Consider the following 19,024-nt stretch of genomic DNA (forward strand, 5'->3'; position numbering starts at 1 on the left):
TGCACCCGACTTCCGGATGACGTCGGGAAAACCCGGCCCGGAGAGGAAGTCCCGCCCTCACGGTGACGACACAGCTTGGCGCCGAGAGCTGTGGAGATGAGCCCCAAGTGGTGACGCCGGGGCGTGGGGCCGACTTGGGGGCCCTGCAGGGACCTTTCTGGGGGTTTTCCCACCTTACTCCTGGCCCGAATCCGAAGAGAAAGAGAAATTCGGTAGTTAACTTTTTTATTTTCTCGTTAGGTCGCAGACCCGGGACCTCTGCGGCGGGTTGTCCGCTGCTCCGGGCCCAGCCACTGAAGGGCCCGCCCCAAGACAGTCTCTTAGGAGCACGAGCCCTCTCCTCTTCCGTGGCCTTAACCCCCCTCTTTCTGGGCTTCATGGTAACCTTCTCCCAGGAAGGTTTTGCTGACAACCTCAGTCAGTCCAGCTTTTCAACGGGCTGGGGGAGGCAACAGAAGCAAGCCGAAAAAATAGGGACTAGGGTTAGGAGACCAAGGAGGAAGAGTCATTAAGCCCTTTCATTAAAGGGGAGGATATAACGGGGGCTTTATGTAAAAATGTCCCTGAGGTAGACAACCAGAAGGCAAGTTCTGAACAAAGCATCCTGAACAACCGTGCAGACTGCTGCTCCCAGAGTACTTTCTGCCTTCAGTGGAAGATAAGGCTGGGCACAGGGCTGCCACTGTGCAGTTGAGTGGTCCTGATGAAGGGGGAGTCCTTGAGCCTGTCACTCAAGCTCTGAGAGGCTGTTCAAGGCACGGCTGGAACTCCTCACAAAAGCCAGGTCTGTGCGAAACTTCATGCTGGTGGGTGGCTGGCGGCGGAGCAGCAACTCTCCTTGGTCCTGGGGTAGGGGTTCATCGTAGACGGTGGAGATGAGCCCCAAGCCAGTTACACGGGGCCTCTTCGGTTGCCCAAATGGCTGGAGCTTCTCTCCATGGTACCTGAAACAAAAACAGGACTCTCAGTGAGAGGGCTGCTCTCTTGCCCCAGTAAAGGGGTTGGGAAAGAACAGGGTAATGGCTACTACGTATCTTCAGTTCAGTTCAGTTGCTCAGTCGTCTCCAACTCTTTGCGACCCCATGGACTGCAGCATGCCAGGCCTCCCTGTCCATCACCAACATATCTGGTTTGTCCCAAAGAGCACTGAAATCTCCTGCCCCCTCATCTTATCTGTTGATGGTGCCAGCAACCAGGGGCCTCACATACTGCTTTCATTTTAAATAGTACACAAAATTCAGAACTGTTGCCACTTTGTGACTTACAGTCACTCCCTAACAGCAATCAAGTCCAAATTCTTCAGACTTGAGGGAATGACTCCCCCAGGAGATTAATCATCCTGTCAAGCTTGAGGACTTGGTCTTGAAAAGACTAGTGCCAGATCTACTTTTTCCTTCTAATTCTACTTTAAAGTTCAATCCCCAGGGGCACTCTAGCACCCAACCCAGAATCAGAGGGAAGGGGGAACCAGGGTACAGCTGAAAGGCTCACTTGGGCTCCCAGGGATGTCTCTCAGCCATACTCACCCCAATCCACGCTTGCATCTGGGGTGCTGGCCGTCATTATCCAGGGCCTCGGGCACGCCTGAACACTGGCTGCCCAGGCCCTGGCCCTCAGCCCAGCCCTGCCGTTCCAGCACCTTCCGCCCAATGCCCTGCAGAGGAAAGAGAGAAGACTCAAGACATGGGGCTCCTGTGGGGGCAGGGGAGGGAACGGGGGTAAAGAAGGAAAAGAAGGGTCAGTGGGCTGGGCACAGTGCTCACCTTGGTATGGCGCTCGAAGGTGCCCACCTGGTGTCTGAGCACAGAGCCGGCCTCCTGGCCATCACGGAGCCTCCGTTCTAGACGCATTTGGACAGAGTCTCGGGCATCTTTGTCTCCACCATCTGAGGAAGCAGAGCCCAGTTTGTGGAAAGGTCTCTCTCAGCAGAAGTAGGGAAAATCAGGTTTCTAGGCCCTTGTCACAAGATTTACATATTCATCTTTATCATGTGTCATTACTGTATTTCTCTTATTAGACTGGGAGCTCGCCAAGATTGAGAACCATGGCTGTCCCATCTTATAGATGAGGAAAAACTGGTGCAGAAAAGTCACAGAGCCAAAAAATGAGAGATGGAATTAGGACCCAGGTTTTCACCTCTGTGTAAATCACCCTAGGTCATGTTTTGTTTTGTTTTGTTTTTTGCCATATTGCACAGCATATGGGATCTTAGTTCTTCAACCAGGTATCAAACACCAAGCCCTCTGCACTGGAAACTTGGGAGCCAACCACTTGACCACCTGGGAGGTCTCAACCCAAGGTGATTCTTGACTCCAGAATCTAAATTCTTAACCAGAGCCTGAACTCCTGACCCTCCTACTCTACTAGGGCCTGCCCATCAGAACCAGACCTCCCTGAGGGCTGTGCCCACACGTCCTTCCTCCACACAGAAAGGAAAAAGATGCTGCCCACAACCAGCACTTAATGCACTCAACTAGTGACCTTTTAAGAGACTGGTGCCCTGTCTCAGACTCTGCTAAGCAGGTCTGGTAAAGTGTCACTGCACGGCCAGGGCACCATTCCACCTCTGAGTACTGCAAGCCCGGGCCCAGTACCTGCGTCGTAGTACACACTCATGTCCACATCCCAGTCATCAGCTGTCTGTTCATCAAAGTCTGCAGAGAGAAAAGCATCAAGCAGAGTGAACCAAGGACTCTCAGTTCTATCAAGAGTTAACTCTAGACTTAGACACACATTCTAGAACTTGGGGAGTATACTCAAGTCTCTCCTCTGGTGGAGGGGGTCACTCAGAATTGGGAGGAAGGCATTTTCTCTCCACTCCCCTGATCCCCCACCCCTAGAAAGGATGGCTAGTGTCTCAAATACAACACAAGCCTCTTTCCTAGCTCTCTAGTCGGGTTGACCACCAGGGAACCCACCGTGTGGAGCAGAGTGCCCTGAGCGGAAACCAGGGACCACCCCTGCCCTTGCCTGGTACAAGCATTACCTCCTTCCTCCTCCTGCCAGAATTGGGCGTCAGTGTAAAACACGAGGCCGGAGCCGCCCTTCTCCCACTTGAGTTCGATCTCCTCCTCAAAGAGCCGCTCAGAGGTCCGCTCTTGCCCCGTCACGTCCTCATGCAGTGCCTCGTGCCGCTCCCACTCCTCACCCCGGTCATCGTCCTGGGAGAAGGTGGAGAGAGGAGACCTGCTTGTCCAGCTTCCTGACCTGAGGCCCACAAGGCAGGCAGCTCGCTGCACAGGAGGTCCTAGAGATGGGACCTCAGCTCCATTCCTCACAATTTCTCGGAGAAGGAGCACGTTTTTGTCCCCTGAGGCCTGATCTGACATCTCTCCATGCCCTGAATGTTTCTCAACATACTTTGCCACTTCCCCTACTAGTCTGTTTTTTTTTTTTTAAGCTGCACCCCACAGCAGGTGGGGATCTTAGTTCCCTGACCAAGGACTGAAACTGTGTCCCCTGCATTGGAAGCACTTCCTGGGCGTCCAGTCTTAACCACTGGACCTCCGGGAAGTCCCAAGCCTGACTCACTCTTATCGTTGCACTTTTGGTCACGTCACTCTCCTGGCCTCTCTGCCCTGCTGTCCCATCACCACCTCTTCTACACTTGGTTAAATCCTCCTCATTCCTCAAGTGCTATAGCTCACATGAAGTCCCCACACTGAGGCCCACAGCACTCTCACTGGTCTGTGAACCTCTCAGTGCTAATCAATAGACACTGTTTATGCCTTTCTACATTATGTCACAAAGAAAGTAGAGACAAGAGCTAATACCTACTGTCTACTGTGTCAGGCCCTTCACATACCTTAGTTGGCTCCTTTAATCACCCCAACAACTCTGTGAATAAGTACTATTATTTCCATTCTAAAGATGAGGAAATTTTGATTTAGTGAAGCAAAGTGATTTGCCCAAGATGGTACACCAAGAGAGGGGTAGCGCCAGCCTGCAAACCCATTCCATATGATGTACCCTTTGCAGATGCTAGTTCTTCCTCTTCAGGGAGACTGAAGGCTCTTTGAGGGAAGGAAATGAGCCTTAGAGTGTCTCTGGAATCCTGTGCTAGCCCCTGTGTTTACAGCTGCTTGGCTGGACTTGTGGAATGATAGAATGACTCCTGGCTTAAAATCCTGGGCATCCCCTGCCCCACTTAAACTCCAGGAGGTCTCAGGAATCACTGCTGCAGAGCAGGTGCTAGAGAAAAGGCAGAACCACCACACTAAGGATGTGGTCCAGATGTGTTAGTAACTCTGAGCAGGGAGCTTTGAAGACATAGATCAATTGCTTTTTACATAGGGTATGCATTTAAAAAAAACTTTCCCAATAAATAACATAAAATCTCCTGATTTTATGAGTGAACAACCAAGTTTGGAGAAAGAGGTAGAAGAAATGTCTATTTCCCTGATGAGGTTAGACTGGAGGTTAGTGTTCAATCCACAGACTCAAGGTCAGAAAACAGGTGACTTCTCAACCACATAATGAGAGCACACAGACGTCAGAAAAGGAGCGAAGGAGACTGGGTTCACATCCTAGCTCCTCCTCTACTTCCTTAGATGATCGTATCTCTTAGTCAGTAGATTTCATCAATGAAAGAGACTCCTTACATTTCTTCTGAAGCAATAAGAAGATGCCTTTGAGAATCTTTGGAAAAAAGCTCTGGTCCCTTTTCCCAAAGAAACATATACCTGCACAAGCAAATGCAGTTTTATATTCAGTGTCAGGAAGTTCAAAGTCTTTAGAAGCCTCCTGAGGACCCCAGGTCTTGGAACACACAATTGAAGAGTGGCACTAACAATGCCTTGGCCTCTCTAAGCTGCCAGCAAGGACAAAATGGCTCTCCATACTCACATCATCTGAGTGTGACTCTTCTTCCTCTTCCTCTTCTTCCTCTGGCTCTTCACAGGAGTTGGATGGTATGTCTGCCAAGCAGCTTCCCTGGGGTATTTCCTCACCCTCGGCTGTGTACACAAACTCTTCCTGCTCCACAGTCTCTGAGTCCTCATAAGTGAAGGGCACATTGCCATAGCGCCGAGAGGAACCTGTCTTGGGGAACTGGAGCTGAAGCTGGGTGATGATCCGAGGGGGTAGGCGGCAGGCCCTAATCAATTCCAAAAAGACCCGCAGGGGAGTGCCCACATTCCCATTGGGCATCAGCACCGGTGGATTCAGCTCTGGCAGCTGCCTCAGGTCGGCCAGTGTGAAGGCTTCACTCTCAGCCTTGCGACTCTGCAGTTCCTTCCGGGTCCTGAAGGGAAAGGAGCCCAAACCTTGGAAAGCAGGGAGAAGAATGACACTTGAAACCTGAAAGTCTCCAGTGACACGTGAGCCAGAAATTGGTCAAGGTTTAAATCCTTTTGCTAATGCTGTTTCTCCCTTTCAAACTTTTTCCAGAGTCCCTTCCTCTGTTCCCTGACCAGAACCACCTAGTAATTTTATGCCATTTCTCATGACCTCGGTAAGCTCACAGGTTTCGTTCAGATCTGATTCCTGATGACCTTTTGATTCTCAACTGCCACTAACCCTCACCTGCTGCACACCCTCACATCATGTGTTCCAATCACATCAAACAATTTAATATGCCCTGAAAGTTTCATGGACTTCCACATCTCTGTATCTTTGTAAATACCATTTACTTTGAATACCATTCTTTCCCACAAACTCCTGTTTATATTTCAAGATGCAGATGAAAAGCCACATTTCCTACTCCTTCTAGGAAGTTGGTTTCTCCTGTCATCTCACAGTAGTGGGAGATAAAGAGCACAGGCTCTGGAGCAAAATGCCTGGTTAATACTGTGACTGTCATCTTGTACCATAACTTTTGTATCCTTCAGTTTCCTCACTTACAAAATGGGTAACAATAGCTCCTACCATATAGGATTGTTGTCAGGAGTCAATAAGAAAATGAAAGGCTTAGAACAGTGCCTAATAAGGAAGTGTTCAGTAATTGTTAACAATTAGAATGGCATTCTGTAACAATTACCTTTTTTATAAATCTGTGTTCCTTTTTGGATTCTAAGCACAGACTGTGTCCAACTGTTCTCTGCATACCAGCTAGTGTCATAGTCAGTCTATCAATACAAATACAAGCTAGATTTGTTGAATGAATAGAGGGCCCTGCACTGTAGTTTCCTGTTTTCATATCAAAGTGATTTTCCATGGAAATGGGAACAGTCCAAATAAAAAACCTTGTCTCTTCATTTGCATCTTGCCAGAGGAGCCTGGCGTGCTGCAATCCATAGGATTGCAAAAAGTTGGAGACTGAGCAACAACTGCATCTTGCCAAGAGAGGACTGGGCGGGGGACAACAAAGAAGAGGCAACAAAAACAATACTTGACTTCCTTTTCAGCCCTCTATGTCAGTGCAAAATCGAAAGGATCTAGGAATAGACTTAATAAATTGGAAAGATCATCTGAATAGGTCTCTGTCTCCCCCCTCTCCCCGAGTTTTTCTACCGTGCAAGCTAAGCCTGAAACTTTGTCCAGAAATTATCTAAACTCTTTAAGAGCCCTAACGAGGGACCTAACTTATCACTCCTCAGGAAAGGTGCCTCTGTTCCAGTGCCTGTAGGCCAAGTCTACTCTCCTTCCCACGGGTACCTGATGCCTCAGTAGGTAACCGAAGTCTGCGGATGAAACAACGACCAGGTAACCAAGTCCCCTGAGAATCCAGCCACCGGCGGCCCGAGTACATGCGGAGAAACCTCTGGGCTTGAGCGGCCCCCCGTACAGAGACAACACAGCAGCAGCTGCGGGTCCGGGTGGGGTTAGAGTCCTGAGTGGAGAGAGCGCCGGCATCGTTGAGTGACGTCTGGGCAAGACCCTCGTGGATAGCAGTTGGGGTAGAGCCGGGAGCAGCCTGGGGAGGGGCCCGCTCAGGCCGATGCCGGTAATGGAAACAGAGGAAGCCACAGTCGCGCTGTTCCCGGAACTGGCTGAAGTAGCTCCGAAGCTGGGCTGACCGCAACTCCGAGGGGATACCGCTCACGATTAAATAAACTGCCGCCTCCTCTTCTGCCTCGCCGGACGCGGCCATCTTGGCTGTCACATGATCGACTGGAACCAACTCTCGCGAGAACATCTCGAGCTGCGCTGAGGCGTAGCAACACTGCGTATCCGGTGATGAGTCAGCCGGGTTTGTGGCTATGGAATCTAGAGCTGGGAAGGTTCGAACGAAGTCGTTCTGTCTTTTTCCCAGAGACAGGCAAGTGGTGATGGAAAAAAGTCACCTGAGAAGTGGTGTTACAGCGTTCTTTTACAAGGCTCTAGTGAGGATCAAATCAGAAGCCTGAGGGAGGGACAGTGTTTAAGATTTCCCAAACCTAATTGGAATGATCAGTTTAGAGCGTTTTCAGTCGTTAATCCATTCATTCTTCCGAAACATATTGGTGACCTCCCACAAATCACTTAGAAAAAGAGAATCCGGGGCTTCCCTGGGTCAGGTCCCTGTTGTTTTCATTGTAACGGGGAGCCGCGAGTATGAGAAGGCTTTCAGTACTTATTTTCATTATTCATTTTTGTACGCCTTTCACATAGTAGATGCTTAGGGAAAGCTGGTTGGTTGTTGGAGGCCTTGCTGCCTTTGGGAGGGGTCAAGGAATGATCCCTCCCAGGGATCCTGCATTGCGGGAGACCTGGGTTCGATCCCTGGGTTGGGAAGATCCCTAGGAGAAGGGAATGGCTACCCATTCCAGTATTGGGCTTCCCTGGTGGCTCAGATGGTAAAGAATCTGCCTGCAATGCAGGAGACCCGGGTTCGATCCCTGGGTTGGGAAGATCACCTGGAGGAGGGCATGGCAACCCACTCCAGGACTCTTGCCTAGAGAATCCATCCCGTGGTCAGAGAAGCCTGGTGGGCTGCAGTCCATAGGGTCGTACAGAGTCAGACATGACTGAAGCAACTAAAGGCAATCCAATTGAAAAGTGGGCTGAAGAGACCTTTCACAGAAGAGAAACACATTCAATTAATAATGAAAGGTACTCAATCTCGTTTCATCAAGGAAATATGAGACCCACTTCATAGCCAGGAGATTGGCAAACATTTTAAAATCCTCAAATCAGTGCTCGCTTCTGCAGCACATATACTAAAATCCTCAAATCCTCTCTTAAATCCTGAAGATGTAGAGCAATTGGAGCTCCCTTATGCTGTTAGAAGTGTAAACTGGTACTGCTGCTTTGGAAAACAATTTGGCATTACCGTGTAAAAGTGGAACTCCGCATGTCTTTGACCCAGAAATTCGACTTCTAGTTATATGTTTTGTTTTTTTAATTGTTTACTTATTTGGTTGCCCTGGGTCGTCACTGCCATGTGCAGTCCTTCTCTGGTTGTGGTGTGCAGGCCTCTCATCACAGTGGCTTCTCTTGTGCAGCACAGGCTCTCCGTCCACGGGCTTCAGTAGTTGAGTTGCCTGGGCCCAGCTGCTCTGAAGCATGTGGAGTCTTCCCAGGCCAGGAGTTAAACCTGTGTCCCTTGCTCTGGCAGGCAGATTCGTATTCCCTGTACCACCAGGGAAGTCCTCTAGTTATACATTTTAAAGAAATTCTTGCATCTGTTTATTAGGAGATGTACTGACAATGTTGAACCTCGCTCAAGCCCTGTGATCCTGGAAAACCGTGAAAGTTAAGAAACCCCCTCCACCCTTTTGTGTTCTGGAACCAACTTACTGCAAAGAGACAACCTTCCTTTTATGACTTAGATAAAACTCATGAGTGCCTTCTTGTTTACCTATGGCAAGGCTGGATACAGACTCCAAATTTCAATTTTTTGCCTCATACATGCTTAGATGAACTGCTTTTCCCCACAGATCAATAAGAACAAAATGCTTGCTAACTAAAGTTTAGTTTAGCTTCTCTCCTTCCTCCAGGTCCATGAACTTTGCACTGTGTTCCTCTCCCCCAGCTTGAGCTGTGTGCAACTCCTCCTTAACAGCCCCCTTTCCCCCGAAGAATAGTCTGGGTTCAGAGTAAAACATTCTCTGACCTACTGTCCCATATGTCATTCCCGGTCATCCCACTTCATCACACTAAGTTCTTTCTAGCCTTATTTACTCCTCCCTATGAAAGAAAAACTCTTTGCCTGACCCTTGAGGCACGTGTGGATCTTATGGTTAGAGCTTCTCTTTGCGATAGCTTCCCTGTGTCTATTACAGTAGTTCTTTCCCTTCCTTGCAATAACTGTTACAAATAAAATCTCTCCTTCCTTAGTCCAGATTTCTTTTTATTTGACAGTATATATGAATTCATAACTGCAGTGTTTGTAAGAGCAAAAACTAGCATTTAGTACTAATAATTTCAGGTGTATGATATTGAATGAAAATAAGCAAGTCAGAAAGCACAGAATATTCCACTTATATAAAGTTCAAAAAGTACAAATCAAAAACATTTTTAAAGGATACACATGTAAGTATGCTTTAAAATCATGAAGAAAAGGGAAAAGAGGACTTCCCTGGTGGTACAGGTGATATGAATCTGCCTGCCAAAGCAGGGGACACAGGTTTAATACCAGGCCTGGTGGCCTGGTAGGTTAGGATTCTGGGCTTTCACTGCCAGGTCCTGAGTTCCCTCTGAGATGCTGCAAGCCAGATGGTATGGCCAAAAATTCAATCCTTAGCTAGCTGTGTGGATTTGGGCAAGTTACTGTGTGGATTTGGGCAAATTCTGAACCTGAATTTCCTCATCTACCGGATAGGAAAATTACTGCCTCCCCTTGGAGGATTGTGGTGAGAATGTAATGTCATCATACGTGTACAAGTACTTAGTGAATGCCTAGCATACAGTGGTGGTGGTGGTTTAGTCGGTAAATTGTGTCCTACGCTGGCAACAGCATGGGCTGTGGCCCACTAGGCTCCTCTATCCATGGGAGTTCCCAGACAAGAATACTGGATACAGTAAGCCCTCCTTAAAAGTTACCGGTTATTTTCATGATAATAGGGAGCTGCAGATATGAGAGGGCTTTCTGTTCTTATTTTCAGTATTCATCTTTGTACGCCTTTCACATAGTAGATGCTTAAGGAAAGCTGGTTGGTTGTTGGAGGACTTGCTGCCTTTGGAAGGGATCAAGAAATGATTCCTCCCAGGGATCTTGCAATTCGGGAGACCTGGGTTTGATCCCTGGGTTGGGAAGATCCCCTGGAGGAGGGTATGGCAACCCACTCCAGTATTCTTGGGATTCCCTGGTAGCTCAGCTGGTAAAGAATCTGCCTGTCATGCAGGATACCCCAGTTTGATTCCTGGGTTGGGAAAATCCACTGGAGAAGGGATAGGCTACCCACCCCAGTATTCTTGGGCTTCCCTGGTGGCTTAGCTAGTAAAGAATCCACCTGTGATGTGGGAGACCTGTGTTTGATCCCTGGGTTGGGAAGATCCCCTGGATAAGGGAACGGGCTACCCACTCCAGTATTCTGACCTGGAAAATTCCTTGGACTGTATAGTCCATGGGGTCGCAAAGAGTCGGACATGACTGAGCAACTTTCACTTTTACTTTCTTAGAAAACTAGCATGATCGACTCAAGTTGAGCATTCATTCTGTGACTCTGTAATTCCGATTCTTATCATATAGCATCAGTTCTGCAAACATCTGTGTACCAAAACATGTGCGCAAGAATAATGCTAGCAATATTATTTGATGGACCAAATGTTCCTCAGTAGTATAATGGATAAATAAATTGTAGTGTAATGGAATACTTTACAACAATGAAAATGAATAGGTTACTGCTACATAGAGCATAGAATGACTCTCAGATACAATATCAAGTAAAAGAAGACAAACACAAAGGAATACATGCTGTACAATTCCATCTGTATAAAATTTGGGTTTCCCTGGTGGCCCAGTGGTTAGGTATCCACCCTGCAGTGCAGGGAGCACCGGTTTGACCCCTGGTCCAGGAAGATCCCATGTGCCTTGGGGCCACTAAGCCCATGCACCCCAATCACCGAGCCCAAGTGCCACAGCTACTGAAGCCTGCACACCCTAGAGGCTGCACTTTGCAGCAAGAGAAGCTACCGCAGTAACAAGCCTGAGCACCACAGCTAGGGAGTAGCCCCCACTTGCTGCAACGAGAGAAAGCCCATGCATAGCAACGAAGACCCAGTGCAGCCAAAAATAGAAATAAGTAAATTGAAAAACACTTTTTTAAAGTTTAAGGCAAGCGATCTCATTTATCATGTTAGAAATCAGGGGTTAGTGACACCCTTTGGGCAGGAGGGAGAGATAGTGATGGGAAGGGTTTCTGGGGCATTGCCAATGTTCTATTTCCTGCTCTGGGTGGTGATTACAAGGTTTATTCATTTCATGATCATTCATAAAGTTATACAGGTCTGATTTGCATACTTTATATTACACAGAAAATGTTTAGTTAAAACTATCTTTTTTAAAAATCCAAAAATTGAAAAGTAAGTGTTATACAGCAAAGAGTGTGCCAAAATAAAGATGGTATGCTCTGGAAAAGTTGTTAGATGACCCAAGAAGTTATGCACTTAAGATTACACACAATTGTTATTTGTGGGATGAAATTCCCAAGACCTCGAATGATGCTCAATGTGTAGTAGATTCTCAGTAAATCATCATTGATGGAATGAATATTCCTGGCACTAACATGGGGATGTGCTGTTGACTGTGGCTGAGGACTCTTTCCAGGGAAAATGGGCCACTTCCCTGGGGGAACAAGCAGTCTTGATTTCTCATCAAAAACTTAAACCCAAAAGTAAGCAAGACAGTACTTTCACTCTCATTCTGCCCTACAGTGACGTGAGGAGAGGAAAGAGTCTAGGTGCTGTTATTTATTCTCCGCTTGATCATCTCTGACTTTTAAAGCCTCATGATAGCATAGTGTTTAAGGGCATAGGACCTATGGATTTCCCTGGTGTGTAGTGGATAAGAAGCTGCATGCCAATGCAGGGAACATGGGTTCGATCCCTGGTCCAGGAAGATCCCTCATGCCTCAGAGCAGCTAAACCCGTGCATCACAACTACTGAAGCCTTCATGCTGTAGGGCCCACGAGCCACAGCTAATGAGCCCCTGTGCTGCAACCACTGAAGCCCAAGCGCCTAGAGCCCATGCTCCACAACAAGAGAAGCCACTACAATGAGAAGCCCAGGCATCGCAGCTAGAGGGTAGCCCCCACACTCCACACTAGAAAAAGCCCACGCGCAGGAACAAAGACCCAGCGCAATCAAAAATAATTAATCAATTTTTAAAAAGAGCACAGGACCTAAATCAAAACCATCTGAGTTCAAATCCTGACCCTACTGCTATTAACTGTGTAACCTTGAGTAAGTTATCTAACTTCTCAGTTCTTCAGTTTCTCCATCTGTGTAATGGAGATAATGATAGTACTTCCAGCACTGAGTTGTAAGAATCAAATAACATAATCAAAGTAACGTGTGCAGAGCATCGCTCTCCATAGTTGTTTAATAGCTCCCCAGAATGACTTGCCAGGAATGGGGGGTTCCCTTTGTCAACTCTGATTCCCTGACACCTTAACCTTGTTGCTTCCACCAGTTTCACTGGGATGGCTTTTCTCTGCTGCCTTGTTCTGTGACATGCTCACTTTTCACCTCTCCGGGACCCTCTGCTGCTCTTGGGTCTCCTGGGATCCAGTTGCCCCAGGACCACTGGCAGTGAGTGGAACACTCTTGGCTCTGACACCTCTATGCCTTTGCACCTATTGTTCCATCTGTCTGGAATGCTCACCCCCTTGACTTGCCTGGCAAGCTCCATTCACTCTCTTAAGGTTATAGTGGTCACCACCTGGCTGAAGAGTTTTTCCCAAATCCAGACAGATTGGCGCAGTGAATCCACCTTCCAGAGCAGAAGACGCAAGAGACTCGGGTTCAATCCTTGGGTCAGGATGATCCCCTGGAGTAGGAAATGACAACCTGATCCAGTATTCTTGCCTGGAATATTCCATGGACAGAGAATCCTGGCAGTCCATGGAGTTGCAAAGAGTTGGACTTGACTGAGTGACTGACTTACGCACACATGTCTACGCCCCTGCTGCCTGTTGGATGTCCCTCTGTCACAGTTCAGATCACTCTGTTGCAATTACTCGTGTGTCTTTCTCTGCTATAGACAGGATATTTAGTGAAGGCAGGGACTGTATCTTTTTTATTCTGTGCTCCTCAGCATCTAGCACTGGGTCTGGTACAAGTGGACATAGAGAAAGATGTTGAAAATGGCAGGAATGGATAGATGGATAGTGGGCACTGGCTTTTTCCTGGCATCATAGGTTCTAGGCTGTGTGACGGTTTCAAGGGCAGGGAGTGTCAGCACAGGACACAGGACACGTCAGCAGCCCGACTGCTTAATAAGCAGTCAATGATTTGGCTAATGAAGGTAGGAATAATGATGATAATCAAATGATACCTGAGGCTGACCCAGAGTCATACCCATTCTCCTGCTTCCTAGTGAGTCATCCCTGGCTGGGCCTGAGGACAGGAATCAGACAGACATAGTAAACAGTGGCTGAGCTGCCCCTAGACAATCTGCTCTTGACCATCACTCACTCCAGCCTGTGCTGGTGGCCGGAACCTGGCCTCCACAGTCACACAGTTCAAATCCCAGCAGAGAGGGTGGTCACTGCAGACCTTGAGCAAGTTGTAGACCCTGTCTAAGCCTGTTTCTTTCTGTACCCTCTCTGATTGATGGGATACTATTCCTGCTCTTAAGATATTGATAGTGAAGACACAGTGCCCCACCTTCAGAAACCCTGCAGTCTCATGGAGAAAGCATAGTAATGCTTTTATCAAACTGTATTATAATTTGCTTCTTTAGTTTTGCTCAGTTTGTCTTTATGTTCATCTAGAAGGCTTGGTTAGGGTACAGGGTGTGACTCAAGAGACACAGACAAGAAATAGACAGAAGTGTGGCTCCCCAATCCTGCGGAGGGGTAGGAAAGAAATTTGCAAAGGAACGAAGTAGGCTAATAAGGAAAGCTATTTGGATGATGGAAGCATTAGGTAAATTGTGGGAAATGGCTGGGATGGATAAAGAGGCGTGTTTTCTAATGGCTGCTCAGGATTGGAGCCGGGGGGCGGGGTGGTGAGAGGCAGGAAGAACTTAGCCTGAGAGTTCAGAGAGGAGCCACAGTAAACTACTGGGGGCAGAAGGGACATAAAAGATAGAATGGCCCCAGACCCCTGAACCTGCTGGAATTGGCTCCTATGGGGAGATGAGGCATCTCCTCTTTATTCATTAGCCGTGGCATGCAGGATCCTTAGCCGGGACACGTGAACTCTTGGTTCCCCATCCTGGGACTGAATCCATGCCCCCTACAGTGAAACACAGAATCTTAACCACTGGGAAACCAGGAAAGTCCCCCAAGGTATATGCTCGTGAAAGGGTTGCCTCATGCATCTTCCAGGTGAGATGAGCCCAAGGGGTGGGATGGGGGCAGGGCTGGGAGGGGTGCCTGGGGCTGAGGTCTGGGTCTAGGGTTCTGGTAGAGGGGAGAGGTGGAGAGATGTAGGGCTTGCTCCCGGTCTCTTAGAGGATGTCTCTATTTAAGGATTATGATTAGTCCTGGCTAGGGGTGGTTGTTGAGCAGGACACAGCCTTTCTGATGGTGGATGTTGGGGTCACCATGGGAAAAGGGAGTGACTGAGGCCCTAATGCTAGCCAGAGCAGTTTGGTCTGGACTTGTAGCCTCTGGGTAGACCCTGGAGGTGTGCGGACACAGGCTGCCCTGTGCTGGGGGCCACTGATCTTTTTACTGTGGCACGCAGAAGATGGTGAGCATGCCCTGGTGTACCCTGTTCATCTGCAGAGTCGGCGCAGGTGTGAACACCTGGCTTGGGAGTGTGTGTCCTTCCCTGAACATGTTTGCTGTATGTCACTGTGTGTATCTGGGCTGTGCATTTCTGTGATGTGTGTGTGCTGATGGAAGGTCTGTTTCGTGGGTCAATGTAGGCAATGTCTGAGTTGTTCACCTTAGTGTGTGGGCCTGAGTTTCGTATGTCTCTTCACTGTGGGGTCTGAGCTGTGAGTTTCGACCTCATTCCGGTGTCTGAGTGGTGAATGGGTGATTGGGTAAGGGGCAGGGTCACTCTTGCTGCTAGCACAGGGGGCCCATAATGGGTCCATGGCCTATTCAGTTGCGGTCTCTTTTCCCGGGGCCTTAGGGAGAGGTCTGAGTGATGACTCCTAGACCGTTGTCCCTGAGTGAATGACCTCTTGTGGAGTAATCATTAACTTGGCCCCCTGTGAGAAGAATCCAGACTGTGGTGGTAAGGGGGGTGGGGCCTGGTCAGGACAGGCCTCATTGCTGGAGAAAGAAGGAGGCCAGAAAGGGGGGTCCTATAGGCATGTGTGTTGTTATCATCCCCTCCTGCCCATCTTGCAGGTCATTGACCCTGACCTGGGTGATGTTCAAAATATTTAACGAACAGTGAGGCACAGACATTGACCAATCAGAGTAGACACAAGCCATGCTCTGAATGGAGCAGCCCTGGAAGCCATGGCTGTGCCAAGCGTTGCCTCTCTAGGTGCTGGACAGGAGGATGGGTACCAGGAGAAGGGAGCACCGAGGGGCAGTGGAGGGGATTCCGGGGGCCTCCAGGCAGTGGCTGTGAACCGGCTGTCATGGAAGTGTGTTTCAGACTTTAACAACTGGTGTGGCAGCTAAACCTCAGTCTGCCTTGGCTTCCAAGCAGCCCCCAGGTCAGCCCTAACTGCCCTTGCCCCCTCCTGTTAAGAGAACTGGGGGCCACTCCCTTCTGTCTGCTGAAAGAATAGGGGAAGTTCAGTTCAGTTGCTCAGTCGTGTCCAACTCTTTGTGACCCCATGGACTGCAGCACGCCAGGCCTCCCTGTCCATCGCCACCTCCTGGAGTTTACTCAAACTCATGTCCATTGAGTCCGTAATGCCATAGGGGAAGTAAATGATCCCAAATGGCAGAGATTCCCGTAAACTGTTTCAATTTGGAAATGGGATGCTTCATTTTCCTTATTGGTGATTCTCACTGAGGTGAGAGGGAGCCCAGGGCAGGAGCAGAGGGAGGGAACAGCAGGGGATTTGAGGAATAGGGAGGGATACTCCTACCCCTTGATATAAAGGCAAGGATGTGGGGGGGTCCATGAACTGATACTAACTCCTGGATCAGATCCATGTGAAATAAATCTCACCGCCAGAAATGAAATCACCATCCCACCCTGAAAAATCAAAACTCCAGTTTCCTGAGTCCTGGCTTCTGTGTCACTTGTAGTTCCTTCCTCTTGGACTCCCTCTGACAGGGGCAGGGGAACTCTGGAGATAAACCAGTCCCTTCCACATGTACAAATTACACTGTCACGTTCCAAGGGTGTCACACATTTTATTACAAAAACCAATAACTTAAGTCAGTTCTGTACAAAGTCAGTAGAACTCCTGGCCCGACGAGCAGCGGAAACTTCTACCCTGCCCCAGGATGGGACAGGAGTCTTGGCCCAGAGGCTCTGGAACCACCAAGGCCTGGCCGGTCAGCTGGAGCACTGTGTCCGAACTGAGGAGGGTCAAGGTGGGGTGTGGCTGAGTGAGGGCCCACGCGGCTGTGCTGGGGCCAGCTGCTCTGGGGAAACCTCTGGGAGCACTGGGTCACTCAGGGGACAGCCAGGCCGAATCAGTGCTGCCAGCCTCCACCCAGTCCCTGCTTGGGTTGGAGCAGGTCAGCTCAGCAAAAGCATATCTTCAAGGAGGTCCGCGATGTCAACGTCTCCAATGACAGGGCGAAGGAAGAGATCTCCAAGCAGGCTGGGTGGAATGGACTTGAGGGTGGAGGCCGTGAGGAGGACACGTGCCAGGCGGCTTTGGCCTGCAGGGCACCAGGGCTCCAGGACCTCCCACAGCGCCTGGTGCGCCTCCTGCTGCAGGTGCCCAATGTGAGAGGAGGCGTGGAGACCTGGCACGTCTGCGGGCAGAGAAGGCAAAGATGGCTGGTGAGTGGCTTACCCCAATACCATGGGGCGAGACTGGCCCAAGACCCGAGGCCACCAGCTTGGTGCCTTTGAGGCCCCATCACTACCTCCTTCATTTATTTATTTTCCACTTCATTTATCTATCCTTCATGGATAGGATAGAGCCATGGGTAAGACCCTGGGTGGCCTGGTTTTGAATCCCACACTGTCACTTTATTAGCTGTGTGCCCTTGGGCAAATTTACTCAATCTCTGTGCCTCGGGTTCCTCATTGGTAAAATTGGGATAAATAATAGTACCTATCTACTAGGCTTGTTATGAGGTTTAAATGAGCTAGTGTATGTAAAACCTTTAGAACTGGACCTAACACACAGTAAATGTAATGCGAGTGTTTGCTATTATTATAATGAATTACTCTGATCATGCATTCCATGGGGGCATTTTGATGAGGAATTCTCATCTAGGCGCCTTTCAGATTACAAAGAACGCTTCGCTTCCTCTATTTGTTGTCCTGGCTGAAGTCTACGAAGACTCCTCCTTCTCACCCCACCCGACCCCCATTTTCATTCCTCTTTTCTATGTGGTCTTTCTGAAACCGCAGTTTCATCTTCAGAACTTCTCCATGCAGTCTGCTCCTGAAGGTGTGACTGAGGCATAGCTAGGTCTGCCCACCCTCCCCTCCCCTTCTCCTGTCATAAAGATCAGGGAAATTTCTTAGCAGAGCAGCAAGGACTAGATTCTGACATCAATAGACCTGAGTCCCCATTCTTTCTCTTCCCCTACCTGGCTGTGTGACTTTTCGCAAGTCACTGAGCCTCTCTGAGCTTGCTTTGCAACATGGCTATTTGGAGATAATCAGGACCCAAAGGGATTTCCGTTGTCAAGTCCTTAGAATGTGTCTTTCCCTGGTTGGGCCCTGCCCCCCTCCAGCCTTGGCCCCTGTCCAGGAGTGTCTGGGATCTCACCAGGGTTGAAGAGGACGGTCCCTTTCAGGTAGGCATATTCCTTGGGGCCCAGCTCCAGACTCCAGAAGGACTCCAGGCAGCATTGCAGCCACTGCACCTCAGCTAGCGAGGGCTGGGGCCGGTCGGGCTGCTGTCTGCTGCCTGCCCCGCTGCTGGGCTTCTCCAGCAGGATCTTCTTGAGTATGCTAGGCATTGGGACCTCGGCCACCTGGAAGGTCACAGTGTCTTGGGCCAACCCCAGCAGGAAGAGGGGCCCCCAGCAGCCCCGCAGCAGCTGCCGCCGATCCTGGGGGGGCAGCTGGCAGAAAGACGGCAGGTTCCTGAGGAAGGCCAGCGTCTTGGCCAGAACATCCAAGGCCTCCCGGCAGGTGCGATGGGGCGTACATAGCTGGACAGGTCGGTGCTGCCTGCACAGGCAGCGGCCGCGGGCTGGGGCGACGGAGGGCCGGTCCCTGATGCTGGGGCTCAGAAGTGTATACAGAATGGTCGGGCGGCCTGCAGCACCCTGGCACGGGCAGGGCCCTGGCTGGCTGGAGCTCATGGTGGAGGATCTGCTCCTCCTTCCTGGCTCTCCCACCTTCTGCTTGGTGCTGTGGGTGCTATTTATATCCCCAAATGGGGGAGGGAGGGGGGAACCGCCCAACAACCTTGACTCCAGAAGTCATGTTCATTGAAAAAAAAAAACTCACGCTGACCCTGGCAGGACCCAGGGGGAAGTGGTGGGGGAGGGAGTCTTGGGAGCTCCACGTGGCCCTGATATCACTTCAGTCAATGAAGCAGCGGGTGCAGGGCACAGGGCCGTCTGCCAGCTGGCCCCGCTGCCCTTTATCAGATGATTCAAGTGGATAAACAGGGTCATTAACCCAGGCTGTACCAGGGCACCAAGGCCTCAGGTGCACAATCAGCAGGTGGCCATGGCAGGTGTCCCTATTGGTGCCTGCAGGACTCACGCTCAGCAGGGGAACCAGCCCCAGAGCCGGACGAGCCTTGAACGCAAGGCCCAACCTGGAAGCGCCTTATCACTTGCTTGTTTGCCTAACCTTGAAGCCCTGCTCCTGTTGTCAGTAAGGAACAGACTGCAGGGAAGGGAGCCAGGATTCTGGGGGGCTGGGAGGACTGCCTGGCTCTGCAGTCTAGAAGGAGGACTCCTTCCTCTGACCCCAGTTCTGGGTGGCAGA

General features: G+C 49.7%; 2 protein-coding genes across 2 annotated transcripts; both read right to left on the reverse strand.

Annotated features, from left to right (window-relative positions):
- Positions 1 to 194: 194 nt before the first annotated feature.
- GPATCH3 (G-patch domain containing 3) lies at positions 195 to 7,046 on the reverse strand. Its single transcript, XM_065927547.1, has 7 exons — positions 6,595 to 7,046; positions 4,846 to 5,264; positions 2,987 to 3,161; positions 2,595 to 2,654; positions 1,764 to 1,885; positions 1,527 to 1,654; positions 195 to 944 (listed from the first exon to the last, which is right to left on the reverse strand). Exons 1-7 carry the CDS (start codon positions 7,028 to 7,030, stop codon positions 728 to 730), a joined length of 1,557 nt encoding a protein of 518 aa, XP_065783619.1. The 5' UTR covers positions 7,031 to 7,046; the 3' UTR covers positions 195 to 727.
- Positions 7,047 to 16,361: 9,315 nt separating this feature from the next.
- Positions 16,362 to 18,387, reverse strand: NR0B2 (nuclear receptor subfamily 0 group B member 2). The gene is made up of 2 exons (XM_065930162.1): positions 17,847 to 18,387; positions 16,362 to 16,875 (listed from the first exon to the last, which is right to left on the reverse strand). Exons 1-2 carry the CDS (start codon positions 18,385 to 18,387, stop codon positions 16,634 to 16,636), a joined length of 783 nt encoding a protein of 260 aa, XP_065786234.1. The 3' UTR covers positions 16,362 to 16,633.
- Positions 18,388 to 19,024: the final 637 nt, after the last annotated feature.

This window comes from Muntiacus reevesi, chromosome 3, assembly GCF_963930625.1.
Source record: "Muntiacus reevesi chromosome 3, mMunRee1.1, whole genome shotgun sequence".
Classification (NCBI taxonomy): domain Eukaryota; kingdom Metazoa; phylum Chordata; class Mammalia; order Artiodactyla; family Cervidae; genus Muntiacus; species Muntiacus reevesi.